At 30.0% G+C, this 27,857-nt stretch overlaps 1 protein-coding gene and 1 long non-coding RNA gene across 5 annotated transcripts in view; one reads left to right on the top strand and one right to left on the bottom strand.

Annotated features, from left to right (window-relative positions):
- SNF4Agamma (SNF4/AMP-activated protein kinase gamma subunit) overlaps positions 1 to 27,857 on the bottom strand; it is a 172,485-nt gene that overhangs the window by 44,007 nt on the left and 100,621 nt on the right. For 2 of the 4 annotated variants that reach the window (XM_070110779.1, XM_036377791.2), the window contains one exon: positions 25,142 to 25,178. In XM_070110779.1, coding sequence (XP_069966880.1) covers positions 25,142 to 25,178 — 37 coding nt within the window. Of the gene's footprint in view, positions 1 to 14,145; positions 14,952 to 25,141; positions 25,179 to 26,142; positions 26,308 to 27,857 lie in introns of those variants that run through there. The other 2 variants (XM_014247938.3, XM_014247935.3) reach the window with 2 other exon arrangements.
- On the top strand, positions 24,111 to 26,574 carry LOC138857628 (uncharacterized). Its single transcript, XR_011396800.1, has 2 exons — positions 24,111 to 25,416; positions 26,155 to 26,574. It is a non-coding gene; the product is annotated as an uncharacterized lncRNA (long non-coding RNA).

Consider the following 27,857-nt stretch of genomic DNA (forward strand, 5'->3'; position numbering starts at 1 on the left):
CCTGTTGCTGCCTAGAAGGCGACAAGCAAATATAGATTATAGTTAGAAATAAGGATACTCGTATACTCCTTACCGGAGAAGGTAGCATTAAAAGAGTGCGAATGTGTTGCGGTGATATTTCAATTGCACATATATCAGTACCATATACATATGTATATATGGTATGTATATAAGACAGGTTTCTAGCAATAGAAATTATTATTTTTATCCATGCATGTTCTTAAAAGTATAACGTAGCGTGTATTATTTGCGACAAGTAATATTTAATATTTTACCTTTTAGTAGTGTGGGAAAATGTTTATATAATATAATATATAAATATACATCTTCGATTCGCCGCTTTTCAGCTCGTTATGTGCGAGTACCGCTCTCTTAGACTCTCTAAAGAGAGATATTTGAATATATTTTATTATATTGTATAAATTGTAATCACATTATAAGATTAAGCAAAATACACAATTTATTCCTATATATTGTATATAAGTTTCAAAATATGACAAATTTTAGCAAGGTCAGGTTAGAAAATTATCAATGAAGAAGGGCAAAGTTATGTGCAATATATTAATATTTGAAATATGTCATAATAAATTTTTCTGGAAAGGTTGCCAACTAAAGCTAATTTAAAAACTCAATGTTTAGGAAAATAGTCAAAATATTTAATTTTAAATTTAGTTTTCGAATTATTTTTAATATAAAGTATATTAAACAAGGTTTCAAATATATGACTAAAAATATTAAATAAATTTAACAACACTTTTTTATTAATAAAATTTCGCCATTGGAACTTTGCCGATTGATAGAGGCAACGCTATTTCGTTCAACTGCTGATGATTTCATGCCACCAGCTGATCAGTCATAAAATATTGCAACTATGTATGTTCACAATTGCTCAAAGTGCATTTTTCGCAAAACTAAAAACAAACAGGGGCTATTAACTAGGCAATATGCGCCTTCATATATGGAAATTGCACAAGAGTAAAATAAAAGTATGGCAATTTATTAGCAGAAATACAACTCTAACTGTACAATAATAATATTAAGTATGAACTTGTTTGTACATAAATATGTATATGTGTGCAATGTAGCAGCTAGTAAGCAAGTTGGTAAACAATTCTATCAAAAGATACAAGTTGTTAATAAAAGAAGAAAAAAAACTGCATTGAATATCAACTAATTAAAGTGTGACAGCGAAAAGGAGGCTTGTCAATGTGCGAACACGTGAGCTTGCTCGTTTATGGTGGGTATGGCGTTTTAAAATATTCAATAAGTGTTGTGTTTTTTGCCCATATTGTTTGTTGGTTGTTGGCTACTTTTCATAAACAACACGGTGAATTGTGAATGAGGTAGATTAAAATAGCTGCGCTCGCATAATGAAATTAACGGTGCGCGTTGGCTCATATTAATAACTGTATTTTTAGTGAATATATAAATTTGTTTACTTAGAAGACCATCAAATTTGCATAAAATTGTTTACTTACAACTACACACACATACGTTATATAAGATGTGTTATGATTTCCTTATGACTTTTACTTGGTGAAATAATTAATTTATTATTAATAGTCGATTTCTTTTTTTCAAATAAAAATGTTTGTTTTTGTAGCATGCTGGTAGTAAAATTAAATATTTCATATATTTTTATATTATATATTAAAGAAAAGATAAAATAATAGTGTCTTACTTGCAGAAACGGCATTGCCATTTTAAAACCAAATAAATTTTTGGTTTTCCGCAATATACTAAGCAGTTGCCAAAGCATTTTATTATAATGTGTTATAGTAAGTCTTAATTGATATATTTTCCATTTTCTGCGTTTTAACTTATTAATATTGTTTTTAGCTAATGGTAATCATAGTTAAAACTAGCTGTCATCGATTCGCCATTTCTCTGCTTGCTCTTTACGCGCTACTCTCTTGTCAAAATAATTACATGTAAAACCAAAAACAAAGCTATTGAGTTGAATGCGTGCAAGAGAGTATGCGGATACCTGAATAAAGTAAAGTGGTATAACCGCTATCTTCTGTGCTACCAAGTTTAGTTTTGGTTTGCAAATTTTAGACCAGTGTTGTTATAGTGAATGGCTTATAAGACATATTATTGTCCAAAATGAGAATATAAACTTTGAAATGAATGAAAGAAGCGCAATAAATTTACGCAGACATCAGAGGACAAGTTATTGCAGGGTTGTAATGCTAGTTTGTTTCAACATGTATTAATCGAATATACTAAATATAGTTTAGAAAAGATAGATTTGGTATGTCATTATTAATTTAACACGAATTCATATGTCTATATAAATATACATATGTAAATATACATAAGGTTTAATAACAAAATATAAAAAAAAATCCAGAGTGTTGTTATTATTGTTTACATTACTGTACAAAAGCTGATTAATTGCATTTTTGAGCTGTATTTATGTGAGTGCTTGCTTTTATATATTTTTTGAAGGTTGGTTTTTTATTTATTATTATACCTAAACCCGTTTTATATAAAAGAAATTAGTTACACTTTAAATTTGATTATACGTATAAAATGTACAGATAATTACCTTTTAGAAATGTTTCATTTCATTAAATATGCAATATACCGGTTTAAGCAAAACTTTTTCCACATCGATATTTTAAAATTAATATTCCTACAAGCATTTAGAAGCAACAATTTTTATTTAAAAAATATTTTTATTAAATGATATTTTTCATATAAATTTTACATAGGTAAATCCGTCTGTTAAGGTTAACGAGACTGTTTGAAAACTTAACAGAAAAATTATAAATTATACTCTTCTTCATTAAGGTATTTATATATATTGATTATTTATTGTAAATCTAGCAGATATAGCGCACTTTCTACGCTTCACCTCCACAAATTTTAAGCACCAACCATCTGAGTACAATGGTGTTCCATTATTTAAACAGTTTTTGTTTTTCAATACGACTTGTTTAATTAGTCATAAGTGTATTAAATATAATGCAATCCAGTGTGCTCTCTTTCTGTACGAAAGTTGAATATAACATAACATTTCAACTCGTGACTTATCGGTCAGTCCTCGAGGCGAACGAATAATCAAGCAAATAAGATATGCCCAAAGCAAACAAATAAAAAAGTTAAAAAAAAACGATAACTATGTGTATGTATGTATTTGCGAGTTATATATAATTGTTTTGGCTTCACTTATTAAGTTTTTTTGCTTTTTGCAGCAAATTAGTAATGAAAAAAATTATATATATAAATAGTTGTGTGTTTATGCTGGTGATCTTATTTAGCAAGTGTTTGTTTTTAAAGAAAATAGTATCATGTGCACTTACATGTGAATTCGTGCAACACAAATATTTTATATACTACAAAACATAGATAAGAGAGTAAATTGGGTAATTGTTTACCCAAAAAGGCAACAAATCTCTGTAGAAAATAAGTAAAAAACAAGAATATATGACAGACACCAAATACAGTTTACATAAATTTCGGCTACTTTTTTGGTGCTATCGAATATAACTAAGGCGGGGAGACTTTTCGGGCGAGAAAAATTTTCTAATTGTCACATCTCGCTCTAACGAATGCCAATGCTATTCTACCAACCTGTGGAATGAGACTACTTGTACATCAATTTAAGAAATGTTATTTTATTGTTTATTATTTCTCAATTGCCCTTCATGTGGAAATAGTGTGTAATAGTAGAAATAGTTCCGTACTAGACTGAAATTAAACAGTTGCAATGTATGCTTATTATTGCGATTGATGCGGACAAGGTAATGCATGGTGTTCCTAATCAAAGAAATTAAATTTCAAAATGTGTCTGCTCGCTAATGTGGTGAGTGGTTCTACGCTTAAATATCGCCATATTTAAAAAGTTTTTTGTTAGTCACTCTTTTTGCAAATTTTACTTTAATGTTTTTTATTATTATTATTTTTTTATATTTATTTGGCATTATGATTCTATATATTCTATTATGTTGTCTTTGTTTATATTGGTATACAGCTTGATTTTTTGCAAGAAACATTTCATGCTGAAGTAAGTACCTTTTGGACTAGACGTGAACCAGTGCATTCAGAAGCAAACAATTTATCCTATACTTATCTCATTAACATTAAACTTCTTGCTATTCAATTCATACCCCTATATAATACAATGAAACTGAAGCTCAATTGTTAAATTGCCACAAACAGGCTTTTCTCTCGCAATTATTCAGACTAGCGACCACTTCATTTGTCATTTTACAAGCAATCAATCTTATATTTACGAATGACGCTGGAGCATTAGAGAGAGAGAGAGAGAGAGAGAATGCGAAGAGTATATCAAACACTTTTTAAATTGATGATGAAGCGAATAAAATGTCAAAATGATTACTATAACGTTATAAATAATAGTGCGCTTAACAGGTGTTTAGGTGGAGCTTTTGATACAATTTGTAGTGTGACTTTGAAACCATTATTATGGTACATAGCAAATTTGGATTCAGTTATATTAAATTTTTTCTGGCGCTACGTGCTTTACATAACTAATAACACTTGAATCCCTTGTGTAAAGCATTTTGACATATAGTTATTTACCAGGTGGGATTAGATTGTAGGCTTATAGTATATTTTTAAACAAAATTCTGTTCTTAAAAAATACGTCGAGTTGTAATTCTTAAAAGAATGATTTGCGATGTCTTTAAAGTACTCATACATACGTTTTCTTTTAGGGAATTAAGATTTCAGGCCATTCAATTCATATTGAGACAGTTCAATAACTTGAGAATTGATATTTTTCATTATGTGAGCGTGTCATGCCTGAGTGCCATAATTTCTCATTTTTCCTATCAACATGCCATTAACAAATAAATCAGCATTTTGGCATTAATTACAAAAATAAATAAATTCCATTAGATCAAAATTTCGAAAAAATACCGGTTTGGTGAGCGGATGATTAACGCGCACGAAAAACATTAACCTTAAGAAAACAAATGTCGGCGAGTAAGGCCTACGAAGTAAAAAAACGAGGATAAATGAAGTAAGCACAGCGAGGAAGCTGAAATAAAGCAGATGAACTGCACGATCTCAAATGTAATGTGAGTAAAAATATGCAGCAATTTAAATGATGAAGTAAATTTATACTCATGTAGGGGAAAAAAACATTGTAAATACTCATTTACGTAGATACAGTGCCGAAAACTGATCGCCGCCAGAAAAGGCTTGCGAAAATTTTTGTGCAAAAGCTTGACGTCATTCAAAGTGGAATGCGACGAGAGATTCAAGTGTGATGAAGTGGTTGAGTAAATGACATGTAGAAATAAAACGTAATAAGATAAATTAATGGGAGAGGATGCCATCGTATACACATACATATATTGTATATATATATATATATATATATGCATACATATTTATAAAAATATTTTATACAATTCGGCAGTGGCAAGAAGATTGATTGCTTTATTTATGTATGTATGTACGTCTGGGTTGTGCGATTATACTTCTAGGTCTTAACAGTGGTTACGAGTTTATTCTAAAATTAGCCTAAACCAATTGGTAAACAAACAGGAACGTAAAAAACACGATGAAAAAATTGATTTTTTTGAGCGATTTTGGCGATTTTGTAGAATAAAAATAATAGAAAATAATAAAAGAAAAAACGAAAAAGGTGATAAATCTTTGGCGCTAACATCGGCACATGCCAGGAAGAATAACAAGCGCAGCTGGTAAAATATGTCTATTAAAAAGCCGGTTGGGGTAGTGACGTGGCATTAATTGCTTTGCTAAGTGACTAATATTTAAATATATAACCTTTAGAATCAGTAGCAAAAATTTATAGTTATAAGCATGTAAAGCAATAGATATTGTGATATACTGCCAATTTAGTTTTAATATTAATTATTGAAATAATGAAATTAGTTGAAATATTGTTGAAAGTATGTAGCAAGACTGTTGCAAATCCAGACACTTAAGCGGGATACATAAAATTTCACCTTGAAACAGCGAACTAATAGAATGGCAACAACAACAACAGACTGACTAATAAAATTGAATTTAATGGCGCGAAATAATTTCTTCAAATGGGAAATTCTAGCGCAGCACACTTGTTGGCGAATATTATTGTTGTAGTTGCCATTGTGGTGGTAATAGCAATTGAAAATCTAAGGTTTATTGAGGTAGCTCAGTGCAATTACAAATCAACGCCAACACGGAGCTGGTGGCAGCCGGCCGGTTGACGCCAATAAACAATATGCTACATTGATTTGGTTTAATGAACCGTTGCGACTATATGAGTGCATGGAATAGGGGAATAGGGAAATATATAGGTATACATATGTATGTATATACGAGTATACATTTTTATATGGCTGCAGTAAAACTAGCCGGTTTGTGGCGAGGGTGTTTGTAAAACCTATGAGTCAAAATTTGTTTACATATATAGCTATTTATGTATACGTTAATGTGTTTAATTTTATATTTTTCTAAATAAATTATAACCAAGTCATTATTATTAAAAATTCAAAAAGACAGTGAGTATAGTATAACACATGCCAAAATATAATATATATATATACGTATATATACTTGTATATACGAGTATAGTAATACAAATCTTAAATGATTCAAATAATAAATATCTAAATAAAATAATTGCTTTTTACGGCGTTTTAAAGCGTTTATGCTAACACGCCTAAATGTAGGCCACTAGAAGACAGAACTAAGCAACACAATGTTGCACGGAAATTACTTTTTTACATCATTTTTTGATATACCAAATGAATGGTACCCAAAATTTATACTTTTTTACTGTTTAAAAGAAAAACTACATTTACTTTCTGTTTTTGAAAGGTTAGCGTGTTTATTATATGAATGATTTTAAATACGTCATATTAGTTTTGTTTATTTTACTTTTTTATATTGAAACCCCTGCTCAAATACTCGAAAATGTTTTAAAAACATATGAAAAAAATGCCATAATTTATTATTTAAGTAAGTGCCTCATTAAATATATTTGCATTTAAAAAGCGATTTTCAATCAAAATTGTGTATCTGTTCCTAAAAATTTAGCTTTTATTATTTTGCACTCTGCATGTCTATCTCAATAATATAACATAATCGAAAATAAAACGTAGTTTCTGAGAACGCAAAAAATTAATATCAATTGTTGTAATACTAAAAATAGAAGCATCGCAACAAATAGTTAAAATAAACAACGTGAAGCACAGTGATATTAAAAATAAAGCAAATTTGAAGGCGTGATTTTAAAGTTGTGCAAAGCTGCTAATATAAACGCACATACGACTATATGTATGTAATATACCTATCTATATTTGTAAATATAAAGTGTGGGTTGGACTGCGTACACCACCTTCGCGACGGGGAGTTTTCAATGTCAACCAGAAATAAACGGGAGGCAAAAACAGAATTATAGTATTAGAAACAAATCATTATTTTAAGTGTGTTTTAATATTAACTAAAACGTTGTGAAAATTTGTGCAAATTAAAAATATTGAAACTAGTTACGAAGTAGTGCTATTGTTACCAATTCGCTGCTAATCAATTTTGAAGTGGTTAAAACATATTTCAGGTATTATAATTTTCTTTTATTTTTCTTTTATTAAAACAAAAATTAAATAAAACAAATATTTTGAAAAAAATAGTATTGTTTTGTATTTGTTTTCATTACTTAAACCTTCACTAGCGTCTACTGTAAAGAGCCGTAAAACAAATGAGCTAAACTTATTTGAAACTAGTGTGATTCTCTGCTGCTTATGTTATATACATTTGTGCACATATGTATCTTCGGTAAAAAAAAAAGTAAATACAAAATACAATTTCACATTGCACACTAGTTTTCTCGTAGTCTCGTGCACTCAAGGAGATTTGCTTGACAAACAGAAATATGCACGCACTACAAACTAGTAAAAAAAACACAAAAATAAAAAATAAAACAACTAACAGGTTTGCACCGACTCAACTGCAAGGACGAAGATCTACATGCATATGTATGTATATTTGCAACGAGAATACAATTGCAACTGTTTGTATGTGTGTATGTATGTATATAAAACAAATGACATTTGAGATGCGTTGTGGCTTTTTGTTGCAAACGAACAAGCACAAAAACATATAATCGATTGAATTGGCAAACATTTCGCGTAAACATACACACACTTATAAATACAATTGTTTGCATACATGTACACTCGCATAGGTGTTTACATACCTTGTAGGAGTGTCATTCAACGTAAGTGTATACAATTTCATGAGCAGCTCACGATTGTTAAACTCGTTGAAAGCCGTCAATGAGACAGTTAGTCTGTCAAATGCGCAGTCAGTCTGTCAGTTAGCAAGTGACATGTTCACACTTTTGCTCTAAGTTGCAATTAATTAACACTCTTTCTCTTATGTGACAGGAAATTCTGTTTTTGTTTGCTTTATGAATATATAAATATTGACCATATTATTGTGAGACTGTTATTTTGCCGTTTATAAACAGTAAGGACTTACTTTGGAGGCAATTGAAGATTAGAACACTGCTTTGCAATCTATCTTCTTTTAGTCATATACTTTCATATACCATATAAAATATATATGGAATAGAGTTGCCTTCTGTATTATTATCTATGAATATTCAGAAAGTTTTAAATTTAGATATATTTTGGAAAATATTTACCAGTTCATTTAATAGTTACGTTTAATAAACTAGATATTTTTTCAAATAGTTGAAAACGAGATATGCAGTTTTCTATCTGATAATAAGACAAAAAAAAAAAACTGTAAGGCAGTGAACCTTCCCGTTACAATTTAGTGCTCATACTTAAAGAGACTTTCTTAGAGGCGTCTAAGAACCAGGTTTTCAGAGTAACAAGCAAAAAAAAAATATTCGTTTTTTTTTTCTCACCCTAATATATACATAAGTAATGCTTTATTTGACAACATTGCGAGGGGAGCGCATCTGCTGTTATGAAATTTCACGTACTTAACGCCTAATTATTTAGAGTGAAGTAACTCAACACTTCACATTCGTCTCTCATAATGACTTATTTACATTTGTACACAAAAATTAAGTATTTACAATTTTTGTGTTTGAAAGAGTTACTTATTTGATTACTAAAGCTAACATCCCAATAGCAATTATTCGAATGAAAATAATGAGAGTATGCATGCACGAAGAGAGTATACGAATTTACAGAGTTTAATTTAATTTTATTTATATCAATGCATACTGAGTAAAAGGAAATAATATGGCCATTAAGCCAATAAGTGAATTTATTTTATTTACTTAAAGATTTTATATCAGAAAAAATTCCAGCCGATAAAAACAAGATGCTTCAATATTATTTGGCTATTTCGTAGAATGAGCTGCACAAACTCGTAAATGCAAATCGGTTAAATGATTAAAATGCGATACAAATAAGTATATGTACTTTTTGATATGCATACAACGACATTCCTGAACTGGAATTTTATTTATTAAAAGCATCTGCAAGGTAAGCACAAATTATTTGCAATTCTCCAAGACTTATTTAGATTGCAGAATTCTAAGAATAAATTTAAAAAAAATGAGGCAATAAACATGCAAACCGAGTATTGACAAAGCAAAGAAGCTGATAGTAGAATATATTATAGTCTTATATAAAATAAATGAGTGCAAGCGAAAGTACTGACAGTTTCTATGATAAATAATGAGGTATAACTCAAGACCATCCAAGAATGATAGAAATAGATACATTTGCGTTACTCAAAAATGCAGGCAGATGTCAATGTCACGAACAAACGACATAAAAAAGGCTTCAGAGTCAGCAAAAAGGTTGTAAGATATACAATAGTAAAAAGTGCGACAATTCAACTACATAAAAAAAACATAAAATTTTTTTGAATTTTGCGGTCTGAGATTCTTCTAGCGTGTTTTTGGCTGCCATTTGATGTGTGTATTACTATATTAGTGTTATTTACAGTAAGTAGCTTTAAAATTCAAGTTGGCGAAATACAAAAATTAATGTTTTTTAATTTTGAATCATTTGTAAAAAAAAGAAAACAATAAATATAATTGATATATTTCCTACAATAATGTAATATAAATAGCAGACACCATAATCATTAGAAGTTTTACTTTAAAAATTACGTTATAATGAGTACATATTGAGTTTTACGGTTTTCTTCACCAATAATGATTAATTTGGTTAGTATTATAAAATATCTAAATAATTATTATTTTTGAGTAGAAAAAATTAAAAAACGAAAATAATAATTATTTTTGAACAAAAAAATAAATTAAAAATCCTAAATAATGATTATTTATGATTGTTTTTTGCTCAAAATAAAGCTCACTTTTGATCACAGGTGTTTTGCTAACTTCGTTGGATGCCCTTTTAAAGCAACTGTATATCTTCCATTTCTCTTTTGTGAATAACACAAACATTTGGTAAGAAATTATTATTTCGAAGAACTGGTTGCAGCTACACCCGTATTTAGCGACAGAAATTATTTTTTAATAACTAAGAATAACTTTCATGCGATAACGATAAACTTTGCAATAGCCATGTAAACCATGACATATATCCAGTGTGTTCTATGATATTCGATTTTTCCAAATTTTCGGAAGGGTGGAAAGAGGGCGTGGCAATACCACACCATAAATTTAATCCTTGAGATGTGTTCTAAAAGGTCCTGTAACGAAGTTAGCAAAAATCTTCATAAGAAACCTGTGATCTAAAATAAGTTTTATTTTGAGCAAAAAAAATAAAATAAAAAATCACAAATATTGATTAATACTTGTAGTGGTTATTTAAGTAATCATTAATAGTGATTATTTGATGATAAATAATGATTATTTAGGATTTTTTTTTGCTCAAAAATAATGATTATTTATGATTTATTATAAAATTAATCAACATTAATAATTATCGGTGAAGAAATTTATAAAAATCTGAAATTAAAGAATTATCACCGAAATTTTTTTGTATGCCGACTCTATGTGATTGATTTTTTCATTTAAAAATCGAAACAATAATCATTATTTACGCTCCCTGATAAATATATGTTATATTGTATATATATATATATATAGTACATCGCTGTTTCAGTCTTAACCTTTATCATTAACGTGCCACACTCCGTTATGTTTTCATAACTTGACATCTCAAAGACATTATACACCAAAACACAACAAAAATAGTAATGTTGTCACCTAGAGAGAGAAATGTCATATAACAGCTGTCGAAAACAGAATATAAACAACGACATAAGACAGATTAAAGTTCAGATAAAGTGTGGTGTTTGAATTGGAGTGGAGTTGTTGTTGTTGAACTGCATAGAATTTTGTAGTGACCAAGAAGCTCCAGAGCAGTCACTTGATAAACAACTGTTGTTGTTAGTTTAATGCTACTTAATGCCTACTTTGATTGTTGTTGTTATTACCAAAAGTACTTCCATTTCTATTGCTGTTTAAATATTCTTGCATTGTTAAATGTTTTGGCATTTCCAACTTTTCGGAGAAATAAAAAATTTCTGCGCAATTTCTTTTTCTAAATTTGTTTTAATTCTTTATTCTTTCTCATTCACCGTGCTTTTCACATCGCAACGCGTTTTTTATTATTTTATTGCCGCTTTTACCTGCGCTCTGCTGCAGCCATAAAACTTTCTGTTAGCACAGAATGGTAAACAAAAACTCACAAATTATACTTAAATTATGGATATGCCCGCTGAAAAGCATATGTACTTGTATTTTTAAATTTTTATGATTGTTTCAAATGTCTCGACTGGCAGGTGTATTGGTCGTTGGGAAGTGGTGGTGAGTGCGGTTTTTGATTTTATATGTGCACATTTTACCGGCGTGGGTAAATAATAAAAATAGTTCGATGAAATAGAAAACGAAAGATTTTACTTTTCATTTGTATGGAATAAATTAAAAATCATGTGCGATGATATCAAAAATTACGGAAAATTACCGAAAATTTTAATTATAATAGAATTGTTGCGTATTTAATTTGTGATACTTTTTGTTTTTGCAACTTTAAAGCTGCATACACACCGTAAATATATATGAGCATATGAGAAATAAAATTTGTTTGCTGCTTATAACAGCCTGTTATAGAAATGGTGTATTCAAAATGATTACAATTTGTTTGTATTTATACATCTATATTTAGGTATACAATTGAATTACAAATAATAAAAAAATTGCATACTTGCCCTCATTTATTTTAACGACTCATTTAATGTTTATCAAATAAATATTTTTAACAATTGTACTTTCCCCTCCCATCAGCGTGTGTATGACCTAGTACATTTTCACTAGTTTTACCCACAATACAGAACATACATACCATTAAATGCACCAGATAATTGTACTATGAGAGAAACAAATTGCAAATATGTATGTACATGAGTATAAAAACACTTATATAAACAAATAGCTTCTATCCACGTATGAGCATACTTGTAGATATTGTTACTGCAAAGCATCACTGCCTCTCATCAGCTGTTTGCTCAGCAATTAAAACAGAGTCCAAAATATTTGCTTTTGTTGATATACAAGTATATTAGGTAAATAATATAACTAACATTATATATTTATTATAATTATGAAGCAAACAATGAATTCATCAAGGAAATAATTTTAAATCTATATAAAAATGTTTTTAAATTTATTGCTTTGCTAAACTTTGTGGATTTCTTCAAAATTTGTATTATCTTAATCAAAATCTTTCTGGTATGCCATTAACATATTAAGAATATGCTGAGATGAACGCTATGCCTAGAATAAAACAGCTCAAAGGTTGAGATAGCTACCTCAAAAACAATGTGAAATGATTACTGTCAAAATAACATATCAATTGTAAACAAGGCTAAGAAAGGCGGCTTTTGTTCATGACATCATAACCTGTTTATATTCAGCTGTCAAAGGTATTCCGGTAAATTAACGAGATGTAATTGTCAAATTCCCTATCTCTATCATTTGTGTGCCGGTCGGATTTGAGCTCAAAGTATTCGTAAATAACATATTAAAAGAATATTCGCCACAAATTTCTAGATATGACTGAAAAATAAATTGAAAAAAATTTTTTTGCCAACTAAATTTAGATTTATGTACATTTGAAAAGATTCATTTTAAAGTAGTAAATCTCTAATTTGCATGGAAACTTCGCGAACATACTAGATGTTGCGCATTAGAAGCTAATTTATTTATTGCAATGCAATATTTGAGAATTAAAATATCAAACAGACCTAAAATTATATATTTATATTACACATATATAATTACTCTGGTTACTCTAAGCTCTGATTACACATATTTATATTTGTACTAAAAACTATAAAAAAAAGGTTTTTTCAGCGGCGTTATGTGTCAAACTTATTATATTCCGTTTTCTTCTCCGTTACCGGCCAATATTTATTGACTATTATAGTCTTAAAAATTAATATTATTATATATATATAAATATATAATATTTGTAAATAGATAGAGTAGCCGCATAAAAACAATTAATATATAATTATAAGTACATACCATGTATGAATTTAAAAATATATTATATATGTATGTGTATGAAAAAAAATATTAGGTAAAAATAAAAAAAATAAATCGGAATGATCGAGAATAAAAAACATTAAATAACAGATCTATAAATTTGTCAACATAAAGTGATAAATGAATAATTTTAATATAATATATTTTTAGTTGTTTATAAAATTTTATTATTTTATTAAATTAATTAATAATTACAATCCAATTTTGATTTGAACTCTTCTGTTGAATATATTTTTTTTTACTTTGCGCTCATGACGTTACTTCTGTCAAAATGAAATCTCTTAATATTGTGCCTATTATAATTGATAGTTCAGGCATATGTCAAAGACTTTTGCTGCACACAGTAACAGCAACAAGAAGTGTAGACAAACTGTCAACTTTTTGTTGACAATTACATAAAGTAGGCATTTTGCGGCTTTTATGCACACTCAGCTGACAAAGCAAAGCAACTAAACAGAAAAACAATATACATATATAAAGTAATAAAATATACATGTATGTATTATATTTTACAACGCATTTTATATAAGTGGTAATAAAATATTTATATAAATTATTTGTAGAGAGAGAGACAGAGAGAGATGGAACGTGTGGCTGTGTAAGCAAACGTGCACACATTTAGAAAATTTAGACAATTTGTTTAAAACACTTACGTAATAGTATATTTATTGCAACCGGCGAAATGTGTAACACTATTGAAAATATTTAAAAATATATTTCAAAGCAACATTGTTATACATTTTCTTTCAAATTGAGCTTTTAATTTATATTCCACTCTTCACTTTATTATAGGGATTCAAACAGATTTGTAATTTTAAACGCACATTTGTAACAACTCTCCTTCATTCCTCTCATGTACATATGGACATACAATATGTATGCTAATTTCTTCCAAACCTGTCACACAGTGCAACCGGTTGTAGGCCGCTTTTTATTGCTTCCTATTTTTTGTTTATTTATTTGCCGCTTTCTTAGGTTATTGTTCAAAAAATAAAACAATATACATATATATGTTTTTTCAGCCTCCAGTGTCAACCGGTTTGTCTAGCTACACTTTTCTTTTCCTAGTTTTATGCGTTTCTTGTCTGATTTTAAATCCAAAGGAAATATTTCCAATTTAACACGTGATTTTAATTTGGTTTTTTTTTTCATGTAACCAATATAAAAGTAAGTAATTTAAAAATTCATAAAATTGCACTTCTCTGCACAATACTTTACATATATAGGCTGTCTTCATGAATTGACTGAAAACTGCGTTAAAATCGACTCAAGATACACGCACATTGGTGTAAAAAAAAACACCTTTGCGTTGTAGCGTTAATCTATAAATTTTTGTTTTAATGTTATTAAGAGTGAGCTATTTTTCTCAATTTTACTATTTGTGTAAATTCAATTATTTTTTATTTAATAATTCCTTTCGACAAACATTGCTAAGCGAAGGTTTGAAAAATTTCACCACTGTTATACTCGCTGGTTGAAAGTAAACTGAATTGATATAAAATGCGCCATTACCTACAAATTCTTCAACTACCGTGCGCGGCAGCGGCTACACATACCAATAAAGCAAGATAAAAAATACAAACAAATCGTCCACAAATGTTGGAGAGCGTTTATGTTAACGAATAGCAATGAGGTTCTGCAAGGGACAGTAGGCTGTTATAAGCAGCTGTTAAATTTATACATAGCAAAACATTTGCTGCACAGTGTAATGAATTAGTACAATTGCGTACAAATGTTGGGTAATTTAACTAATGTTAATAACTGGCATTGACAGTGTAAGAGATTTGATGATAAGAGACAATATTTAGCAAAAAAAAAAACAATTTTGACGTAGGTCAACGATCGACGATATTTCGACTACCAAGCATTTTCCAATGAAAAAAATTAGATATAGCTAAAATTCAAACAATACTGCTAATAAATAAAAAAATAAAATTATTTACACTTTTCAATACTTTTAGATACAGTTAAATATTTAAAATATAAGCCCACATCTATTCCAATCCTTTTTAGAACGTATAGAGTATCTTTACTGCTGGGCTTAAAAATAATATTTTGTATAAGCACAAGTAAAATTCGTACTTTTGAAGGTGGCAGATGTTTAGCTTCGGGTTTGTAATATATATATATATATATATATAAGAAGGTAAGCCAAAAATTTCGGAATTTAAGCTTATAATATTATATTTCGATATAGGTATAAAGTTTATTTAGGGCAAAGAATTTACACCAAATTCTCTGGTGAGCACCCTCGCGTAGTGGAGATTTTATGGCACATCTATTTAATGGACCAATCTTTAATCATGGCAAGAGTCACGCAGGACCAACTTAATTGGGTGGACAAAATGTATTGTGATCAAAATTTGCTTGCTTGATCATCACATCGATTTATGCCAATAAGATCACTAATTACTGAAATTGTATAATACCACAGTGCTTAGCTTATGTTATTAAAATACCACCACAAACTGTTAATTAACAAGCAAAAGGCGTACAACAGCGTAGAGAAGATAAGAACTGCACGATCCCGCACAGTGGGGTTGGGGTTGGGTAAGAGCAGACACAGCCAATAACTGTGAGAGTGCCCGCAGAGCAATGAAGCTCACAGCAGCGGAGCCAAATACAGTTATATATATTAAGCAACGCATGTGAATTATAATAGTATTAGTAAAAAAGTCGTCTAGTTGGATTCTAAGGTATTAGTTGATTGTAAAGTTTTTAGTATTTTGCTACTTTTTAACCGGCACTAATACCAAGAGAAGTTACAAATAACAGAGAATAACAATTTTAGTCTGTGTTTTTTATGTAGCTTATTACTTTTTTTAACTTCTTGTCGAAACTTTTCAATGTTAAACTGTTGAAATGACGCAGTTGCAAACGCCGGTGTCGAAGAACAAGGATTACATAAAAAACAATGCTATATACTTGTATGCATATATGTATCTTCATTGGTATGTATGTATATGTAAATATAAGTATGTTTGTACATGAATGTGACTCAATTTTCAATTTATTTATCGACCGCACAAAAATTGAATTGCTCCCCTGGCTGTTAGAAGTGATTGATGATAGTGTAAATCAGTGCAAAGTCTTCGATTTCAAAATAGCAGTCAGATAACAGTTGTTATCAGCTTTATATTGAAAATAGAGTATTAGTACCTACGTACATACATACTTACTTAGCTAGTTGTAATTTTTAAGATGCATACAAAATGAAATTTCTTTATTTACTCTTAGACGTGTTTTTTTTCATAATGAACATTAAATTTGATATGGCTCAACACGTCAGTTAGTCAAGGTATTATTTCATACTAAATATATTTATACGTACATATGTATGTAAATGCAAATATCTGCATAGAAAAATACTTGTAAGGATATATGTATTTACATACATTGATATGAGCACTTATACATATATATATATACATATGTACATACATACATACATAAGTATATCTACTCCATCTTTAAAGTGATCACTTGCTAACCATTTATGCATACTTACTTCCACTAAACTCTAGTCTAGAGCAAGCATTTAACTTGATTTGAAAATTACTATAGACCCTAGACCCCAAGCAATACAATCGTTTCGAAAGCTGAAGGTGCATAGTGGCTTAGTTTTGTTAAAAATTGGTCCAAAGAATTTAGAGATCTGTATGTTACTAAAATTGTTTTTAAAACTTTGGGTAGGCCTATATTATAATATGGCTCTGTGGCATTGAACCCTAATTATAAAATCAATTCTGACCAATTAGAGTCCGTTCCAAAACAAATTTTAAGTCTTCCTCCATACACTAGTCCTTTGAAACTTCTAAATCTAGCTACACTCTCTATTGGCTCGCTTATCGCAGCACTTTACACTCTTACGGTTAAAATATTGTAGAAGAAATGTTTAACTATGATTTTAATTGATGTATCTGACTCACTTTTCAAGAAAATATTATTTGCACTTAATAAAAAATTATTAAAAAATTACTATTATATAACGTAATTTTTTATCTTAGCTGTTGGAATTTTTGTTTCTGTAGCTGAGCAGTTTTGGAGCTTAAGGCTTTAATAACTATCTTGTCTTTCATGACTCTGCTAATTCCGCACGTACTTATATATGTACATATGTACGCGAATTGCCACCTCGCGTCGGTTGGGAGCGTAATCATTGGGTTGCTATTATTATTATTAATGTAACTATATTGTATGGTTTATTTGATTAAATGATTGCGACTCTGTTAGTTTAGTTGTTGTAATTTGATACAATGTTTGTGGTTATGAATTATCATACAGAAAATAAGTCCCACATTTCATAACTTTTGTTGCTGATATTATTTGGTAATCTACAGCATTTAGTAGTGCTCATAAGTATGTAAGTACTTGCAATATAGATTAAGTTGTAGAGTTTAGAAGTTGTTGTACTTATAAACTTAGACTCTTAACACTTGATAATAAATGAATTTGTTGAAATAGTAAAAAGAAAGAGACAAATAACAAACATTCAAGGCTCTTGATTGTAGCTGCTAAGCCAAAACCATTTTCATCAAAGAAAATTTTCGAAAGAAAGAGCGTGTAAAAAGAGAAAAGTACTGTCCTTAAGCTATAGGCCAGCACCTGCTGGGCGTTTATAAACCTGACAGGGAGAAGAAGCAAAGTCGTCGGGTCGCAGTATCAGCAAACATATTTCTGGTTTTAACACTTTCCTTCTGGAATATATTTAAAAACTTATTATGAAATTTTAAATTTTGTTTGGGTTTCCAAACCATCTCATATGCATATGAGTTAACATACACTAAGATAAACCAAATTAAGCGTTGCGCCCAATTACATAACCGCTCTTATATTTTATTTGAATGAGAATTGCAGAGTGAAAACAAGAGCAGAAAAAAATAAAATTAAATATTATTAATAAAAGATGGTTCACATAGCTTAAAAAATTATGAACAATGGGAGAGTGGGGCATTAGAAACTAACAGTACATTTTTTTTTTTTTTCAATTCATATTTTTGAGACCGGAAAGTACAATGTTGCCGCTCATTTAACATCGAGGCATGCGCACTTCTGCTACAGCGCGATTATGTACGGTCGGTCGCAGGCACTTGGCTGTTCACATTTAATAGATTACATCTGTATATACTTATGTATGCATAGCCATCTCATGTATGCTCTAGTATTGTTTTCAAAAACCACTCAATTTTTCCTAACAAAACAAGCCAGACAACTTGGTATTGGCGGTATAGACGAAAACAACAAACATCGAAAGTGAAAAACAAAACAAAACACGTGTTTTCCATCGTTATGCTGTTTTTGCGCTTATGCTAACTGTAACAGCACAATATTGATACTATGTAATTCTCAGACACCCTGTACAGGCAGTCGTAGTGTAGGTGGCACTAACGGTGCTAATATTGCGCGTCATGACTTTTCTCACGTAGACAAAGCCGACGACTCACTTTCGGGGTGTTTGTCGGTTAGTCGATTGGACGCCGAATCTCCCCAACACTAGCACAGACTTGTAATACGAGCTTGATTCTTATAAGAACACTGTATTACATTGCTAGTAGCATTACATAAAATATGTAGCAAGAGCGCAGATTTTAAGTAGGTGAAATTCTTGTAATATGTGGTGCCATTGGTCGCTTGATTCGTGTATATCTACATATGTATGTATGTTTGGTACCATTACGCATATTTCGGTTTGTACGTCGTATTTTGGTTGTGTTCGTGATTTCGGCATATGATGCCACGCAAATGTGAAATTCGTGTTACACTTTCAGGGTGGGGTAGGTTAGGAGTTTCGCTTTCAAAGAAAATGGAAGCAAATCTTGTGATTTCGGCGTCATTTATTTATTTTCGCTTATATTTGAATTATTATTTTTTTTCACACCAGTTTTTTATTTAATTTTTCTACTTACATATGTACATATATTTATGTATGCATGTCCTTCTGTTTCCTCCATTTTTCATCTTCCTTTGTTTTCTTATTCTATTCTTAATATTCTAATTGCCCACTACAATATTCGTAGTTTTTGTACTTATTTATGCTAAATGACATGCTAGGCATTGCGTGGGCGCTGTTTCAATGCTGGTTTTATATTCTATATTTTATTCATTGCCTTTTATATCTGCCCAGCACGCTTTATAAATGGGCATATCGTATGACAAATAACAATGACACTCAATTATAATGTTTATGTATATACATACATACATTTGTACATAAATACATTCATACATACATATGTATGCATGTACATACATCCTTAGTGATATGAAAAGGTAAGTAAAGAAGCAAGAAATTCATAACAGGCATACAATTAAATGGTAAAAACATACATTATGTATATATGTCTATGTACATACATAGTATAAAAAAAAACATTCGATTCCTAAACATCTTAAAATGTCGAAATTTTGAATAAATAAACCCATTTTTAGAAAATAAATACTCTATTGACAAATTAAATAGAGTACTTATAGTAAACTTGTTTTCTTATAAATAATTTGATAAAGTTTGAGGCAAGTGGCGAATCGAACAAACAACTGTTACAAATCAATTAAACAGAAATAATTAATTACGACTTAGAATGCAGAGAGTTTATAAATCTTGAATGAAATATCCAGATACTCTCCAATATTGAACTGATTTGTTCATTAACACCCCGTTATGGCAGCTAAATACATGTATATACATATGTATGTATATGCAAAACTTCGTGAAGTTATCTCGTCAAATAAAAAAGTTGTCTATACAAGAACTTGATTTTGCTCGTGGAGTTTGTATGGTAGCTATATGCTATAGTGGTTCGATATTGGCGGTTCCGACGAATTAACAGCTTCTTGGTGCGAAAAGAGCGTTTGCACACGCGATTTTAGAACGATATCTCAAAATTTCAGAAAGTAGTTCGCGTCTAAAACTTAGTGTCAAACTTCATACACACTGCCTTTATGCAGTTATCTCTAACAATTCTGTAGAATAAAAGGTCATAATAGCATGTTTTGATGACGGAAGATTATGTAAGGTGCAGAAATGAGATCAAGTTCAATGTTATTTAAATATAAGTTCGTTTGTACATACATATAAGTAACGGAAAATGCTTATATCTACCTACTCTAGTCTCATTTAAGTTCTGGATTTTGTATTCCAAAACGACACTAACACCTTTAATATACATATGTACATAGCTTCGTAACAGATTCGTACAATAACAAGTTTATGTAATGATGATGTAAGTGTGTTTGCACAAGCAAATAAATACATACATAATTATTTATGTACAAACACCCATATATAGAGTTTCGAAGCCAAAATTTCTTGTGGGCATATAAAATCCAAAACAAAAGCAAAAAAGAAGAGAACAACAATCACGCAATCTTTCACTTAATATAATATATTCCAGCTGTATAAAGTTTAATAAAATGTGCTCTTGTGGATTATAGAGACCAAACTGCTGGAGAATTGCGTCATGCCCGCTCCAGGTAAACACACACAAAGCTCAATATAAATAAGATTAGGAGAAAGAAAAAACAACGGTTTAAAAATATCGTTGAGGAGTCAGACAAGTAAAAATAAATAAAAATAAAAACAAAAACAAAAACAATGTAGACAAAAAAATTTTCACATACAGCAAAGCAATAATATATTGTACTTTGCGAGCTCATAAGTAATTAAAAAAAAAAAACTATAAACTTACAAACATACAACCGCACGTCAAAACATGAAGGTATGTAAGCGCGTAGGCATGAGTAGAAGGATTGCTGGTCCAGCATGAGCGACAAGGTTGAATTCAGGAGAGTGAGAGTACATTTTTTCAAGTTTTTGTTTTCATACGCCTTTTCGTTATGCTTTATTGTCATATTTCTTATTTGTATACGAGCACATTCAAGCATAAATAAATACAAATGTGTGTATGTATTTACTGCATTCTATATTTATACCCTGAACAACATTTTAAGTTTTCCACGAAGTAACAACTAGTAGGAAACATCGGAGATCCTAAAAAATATATAAATATAAGTGATCAGCGTGATGAGCTGAGCCGATTTAGTTCGTCTGTCTCACTGTACATCTGTTTATAAGTGAACTAGTCCCTTAATTTTTGGGATATCAATCTGTAAATTAAACACGTGTTTTTCTCACCAAGAAGCTGATTGCTCTAAATCAAGTTTTTGTATGGAAACTTTTTTGTTTGTGAAGGGTATTATAGCTGCGTTGCAGCCGAAGTTAACGTTTTTTCTTGTGTTTTGTTAATATACATAACATATACACATACATACACATATGACTGAGACGCCCTGAATATCATAAGGGACATTTAGTCAATGAACAATACGAAAAGTTAACAACAAAAGCAAAATAGATGCAGTGAGCTAAAAAGGGGTTTCCTGTGCTGAGCTGCTACGCCAAGCCCGCCGTCTAAAGCACATAAGCGAATGCATATACCATTATACATATACATATATGTATATATATAAATTACATATGTAATTACATATGTAATTACATATGTATGTGTAGTATGGGTTCCGGGCATGGGATTGAATATGATTTCGTTGCGCAATAAAAGTAATAACAGGAAAAAATACAACAACAAAACTATGAAAATGCAACTGAGCGAATAAGTAGACGGACGATGATGGTGCGCTCCAAGGTCAGGTGTTTTTTTGACATTTTTCCATGGAAATTTAATGAAAAGAGTATAATTTTTAACATTTTTTTTTGTTAAATTAAAATATGTTTATAAATATGAATATATTTATTCGGAGGGAAAGAGGAGGTTTATGAGTAAAAAGTAGGTGAAACTGACGCCAATAGAATTTTAGTACAACAATTAGTATGCGCTATACTGACGCTGTATATTGCATAACTCCAACTTTTTACAAGCTCTGAACTCAGTGAGAAGTTATAAATTTTTTTTTCACTTATAAGAACAACTGATTTATTCTTTCAATTTATAGTATGAAGCATAACCTGAGCAGAAAAGTTAACCTGAAATTATTTTTGAATCATTTCAGTCGCAATTTCTTCTAGTGTAGCGCAAATTTTAAATTTTTCAATATATTTATTTCATAAATCAAAAACATTATAAAGATTTTATGTAAATATGGATCTGCAAACTTTTCAAAATTTGTTTTCTTTACAAAAATTAGTTTTAGAGCAAAAAATTTCAAAAAATAAGTATTAATAAGTAGTGCTTAGACTCACGTGTTAGCTATATGGTGTTTTTAATCTAAATGATTGTGAATATCTACACTAATAGTCACCACAAGTACAATTTAAAGAAAAAAGCGTTTAAATATAAGTTTGGTCAAACAATACTCAACTTTTAGTCAAACGTAAATGCTTGCTGGGTTATATAAGCAAAAGTTCTAAGGGGGAGTGTCACTTAAGCCGGTATGTATAAGTAGCGATGTACAGTTTGGAAATACCAGAATTACTTATATACAACATGAAGTATTGTATATAAAAGTTAACAATATGTTCAAAGCAAAATACAACGCTGCGTGCTTGAAATGCTTCCCTTAAATTCACAAGAATGGATGTGTGGATTGAACATACACACATCAAATTTATACAAATACACATTTTTGAGTGGTGGATAAATTACTGCGCATAAAATGCAACAGCTTTCAAGGTCAAGTTCAAAAAAAGCAAAAATGCCAGCCCGCATAATCAGAGTACAGCCAAACCCAAAACAAACGCTTCGTATACACGGTGGCTGGACGTTGTATGCGTAGCTGTGTACATATGGTGCATGCACAGGTACATATGAATTTACAAATTTACATGTCAATAACACCGGCATATAGTCGGTTATAAATTAATTAAATGCATCTTTCGCAAACTATATTTCGATTTTATTTCAGTTGAGGGCATTGATGCCCAAAAAATTAAAAAAAAAAAAAGTTTAATATATTTGATTAGATTAATTATAAGTATTTTTTGTTGTTGTATGTTATTTTGAAAACATCAAACATTTCTTTTAGTTTTAGTGGAAGTATGCATGTGTTCATTGTGCAATAAAGACTAGTTTAATTGCCTTAAAGTACCGTGTGATTGAATTCTAATTTCTATACAATTTGAGTAATTGAATGTTAGCTGAAAAGAATGTGCATTTAGGGAGTATTAAGGAATAGCACATACGAAGAAATTATTCTGATTTCCCAAGCATCTACAATCGAAATCACGTTCTGTAGAAAAAACACAGAGTCAGCTGAGTGAGAATAGCATGCGAAGTTCCTCTCCTGACACAAAAATATATACATACATAGGACTACGTCGGATGTCTTTTATATTTCACAACTTAGTTGCACAGTTTGACATTTTTGATGTCACACATACTCAGACCGTTTTAACATACGAGCGCTACTTATAATCTTATAATAAATTTATTAACATTCTCTGGTTTAAGTAACGGACAAAAGTAGATTGTTCTGCAACATTGCGAAAATATTAATGTTAAAATGTCAAAATGTTGTAATAGTATGTTTATTGTAATGTGGAAATACTTCAGAGACCAAAAGCAAAAACGTAATACCATTACTTTTTGCGATTCCTCAACTTTTCTATATCCATTTTATTATTATTATTATTATTTATTTAAATCGTTATCGTAGTATACATATGTAGTATATGTGTTAGTAACAGATTTGGGATAACTTGTATAGCGTTTACAGAAGACTTAAAAAACTTTTGAATTTCAAGGTCTGCTTAATGACACGGCATTCAATGATGAAAACATTCACATACATGCATGGATAGATGTATGTATGCATTTTGCACACTTGTCCCACAAAAATGCCTCATGATCGGCTGTGCCTTATTGCCCTCGTTTCTTGACAGCGATCCTGTTTGTTTATACACAAAACTACATACCAACACACACATATGTATATATTATATTATATATTAATGCAACTACACACATATGTGCACTCTCATACTGCTCGCTTTCCTGCTGAACTACTGTTGTTTCAAGCTGCATTTCAGTGTTTATTTATTCTTTCGCATTTTTGTTTTTGTAATTTCAATGTACATATGCATTCATGTAATTTTTGTTGTGCTGTAATTTCTTTGTCGTTGCTCAAAACGGGTTTCTTTGCGCTTCTTATTGTTTCTGTAGTTTTTTTTTGTGTGTCTCATTTGTTTATTTTTGTGCTCCTGCATTTATTTTATGGGAAGTTTTTCAAAGTCAAGGTTAAACGAATTGTTGTTATGTACACTTTGTGGTATTTGTTACACTTACTCATTCTCTGAAATTTGTTGTGTACGCAATCGCTTTGGTAATTTTGCGACACACATACATACTTACACATATAATATGTAGATGTATAGGTTATGCACAATGAACCTTTTAATTAAATTTGCATAAATTTTTCGCGTTAATACAACTATTTTACACGTGTTCCAGTCAGGTTCTAAAGTACAAATTCATGACTAAACGCAGCCAATTTTAGCAACAGAAAAATAAAGATATACAATTTTAATTACTAATAGAAATACTAGAAATGACAATATCGAAAATGTAGCTGTAAAGTTTAGAATCGGAAAAATTCTTATAAATTAGATAATTAAATGCCACGCGTGTTTGTTACTTGTTGTAATTTTTACGCTAAAAAATATACAATTCAATATTACCGTAACAGAATTGTACTCACTTTGCACGGCTAACTGTTGTTGGTGCGCTGCTGCTCGCTGTAAATATAAATAAATGGGAAAGAATATGAATATTGTCAAAAGTTGTCAAAAACTGTAAAAACATAAAAGTATCTTAACTAAATTTTTATAATAATCAAAAAAAAAAAAAAAAATACTGCTACCCAGGCACATATGTATGTATGTACATAAATGTTACACGGTTATTTGCAGCAATCGTGTCAAAGTTCTGTCATTATCGCAGTAAAATTTCTCACAACATCGTTAAAGTTTTAAGGTAATAATATATTTTAACATCCTCTTACCACCTTAGACCACAACTTGACGGCTTAAGTTCTTAGAAAAGCGGCGAATACAAAATAAGGAGCCTCTGACCAAGAGCGACAGGAGAGAGGGGTTTGCTTTAAAAGAATTTAAATCTCATTTTGAAGAAAATGTAAATTTGTGGTTATCAATCAAGTTGTTGAGAAATGTCACCGCAAGTAAAATTGTCATTAATCTGTAATTCTAACACACTCATATAATTAATATGTTATAACAATTTCTAACGAGTTTATAATAAGTGCGTTTTGAGAGAAATCATTCATATTTATGGCCGGTATATTTAATCAATGGGATTACTTTGTGGTCCAAATATCAACATGGTTGGATCGCTAATATAGGTTCTCAGAAATATTTCGACTTTAGCACAGTCTATCTAAATTTTTGTTGATACGTCTCCACAAGAGGCTAAAAATAATTTTTTAATGTTTGGCAAATTTCGTTAGGTATCCTCCATATCATTAAAAAAAATCGAGGAAAAAATTCGTCCAAGAATTTAAAGGTTATGAAAGGCGCAATTGTTCCTTAACAGATTACAAAAGCAATAAGTAAGAGTATTGTTCAATGCGTTTTGAATAGTGTTCTGTACCTCTATAGTATCAATGAGCAAAGAAAATCACCTGACTTTAGCTAATGTCAAATAAAATATAGTAAGATATTAATTGTCGTATTTTTCTTTTACATTTTGCAACAGCATTCGTACACCACTACGCTCCAGTGCTTGCACATCGAGCGATTGACTGCGTCCACGTGACGTTTTCGGTTGTGACGAAGAAGAGTGAGACGATGATGATGATGACGTAGATGAGTTGGCATAGCGCGAGATCCAGCGTTTCACAGCAGACATGTTTTAATTGTAAATTAGTTCTTAATTTTTTTAATTGGCAATTTGGGCATTTGCATTAGAGTTGTAGGCGTAGTATTATAAAGTAATCACAATTCGGATTTGGTATTTTTTTTATTTTTATTATTGTTATAATTTTGTTATCAATTTATTATTTTTAATATATTATTTATTAGGATTATTGATTTTATTACTAATTTTTTTATTCTAAAAGTTATTTCTTCAGCGAAATATTCAATAATTTCAAAATATAGTTATTTTTGTTATTAACTTGCATCAATTTGTTAATGAATTATATTATACTTTATATAACAATTTTTTTGTCAGTCATTATTCACAGCACTTCAGTTCGCGAGTATCACATTTGAGTAGTTTTTTCCGCATTCACAGACTTTATTTCATATTTTTCTATATATATGTATATTTTCAAATAATTTCAATATTTTATAGTTTCATTATTTCCGAAATTAAATTAATTGATTATTTCTTTGGTTGCTTAAAAACTATCAATCGATTATATATAAAAAAATTTTATTTTATAAAGTTAATGTGGTATTTCTAATTTTGTAAAAATATTTAAATAGAAAATTTTAAGTTGTGATGCTTGTAAAATTTTCCTTTGCAAGCAACACTAAAAAAAGCTTTTAATCACTACCCGCTAGCTACTCACGGCTAGATGTCGCTGTATGAGCTTTAAGGTATTCTATTTAAATGTAATCACTAGGCTGCACAGTGTGTGTGTTGTGTGTAAAGTTGTATATCATACAAAAAAATATAATAATATCATATAAAAAAAATTTCGAGGATATTGCAATTTAATATGCAAAACATTAAAATTACTTGTTTTGTATAAAATTTTAAATTTAACAAAAAAAAAGGTAACCTCGGCTGCAGCGAAGCTATACTTCGGTTGAAGTTTTTTCTTCACAGGTTTAAGTTGTTCTTACAATAACTTGATTTTGACCGTTCAGTTTGTAATGTCAGCTACATGCTATAGTGGTCCGATCAGAACAATATGTTCGAAAACTGAAGCGTTACCTTGAACAATAATCTTTGCCACATTTCGTGAAAATACCATGTTAATAAAAAAATATTTCCATACGGCGATTTGAGTTTGATCCTTCAATTCGTATGGCGGCTACATATATGCTATAGTTATTAAACTCAATAATTTTTTTGGAAATTGCATTATTGCCTTGGGCAATAACCCATGCCAAATTTTTTGAAGATATCTCGTCAAATAAAGAACTTTTCTATACAAGAACTAGATTTTGATCGTTCACTTTGTATGGCAGCTATATGCTATAGTGGTCCGCAGACTCTGACGAATGAGCTGCTTCTTGGGGAGAAAAGACCGTGTACAAAATTTCAGAAGAATATTTCAAAAACTGAAGAATTAATTTGCGTATGTACAGACAAAGGAACATGGCTAAATAGACTCAGCTCTTCACACTGATCATTTATATACATATTTTATAAGGTTTCCGATGATTAATTCTGGGTGTTACAAACTTAGCGAAAAAGTTAAAACACCCTGTTCAGGGTTAAAAAAA

The sequence above is a fragment of the Bactrocera oleae genome, chromosome 2 (assembly GCF_042242935.1).
Source record: "Bactrocera oleae isolate idBacOlea1 chromosome 2, idBacOlea1, whole genome shotgun sequence".
In the NCBI taxonomy this organism is placed as follows: domain Eukaryota; kingdom Metazoa; phylum Arthropoda; class Insecta; order Diptera; family Tephritidae; genus Bactrocera; species Bactrocera oleae.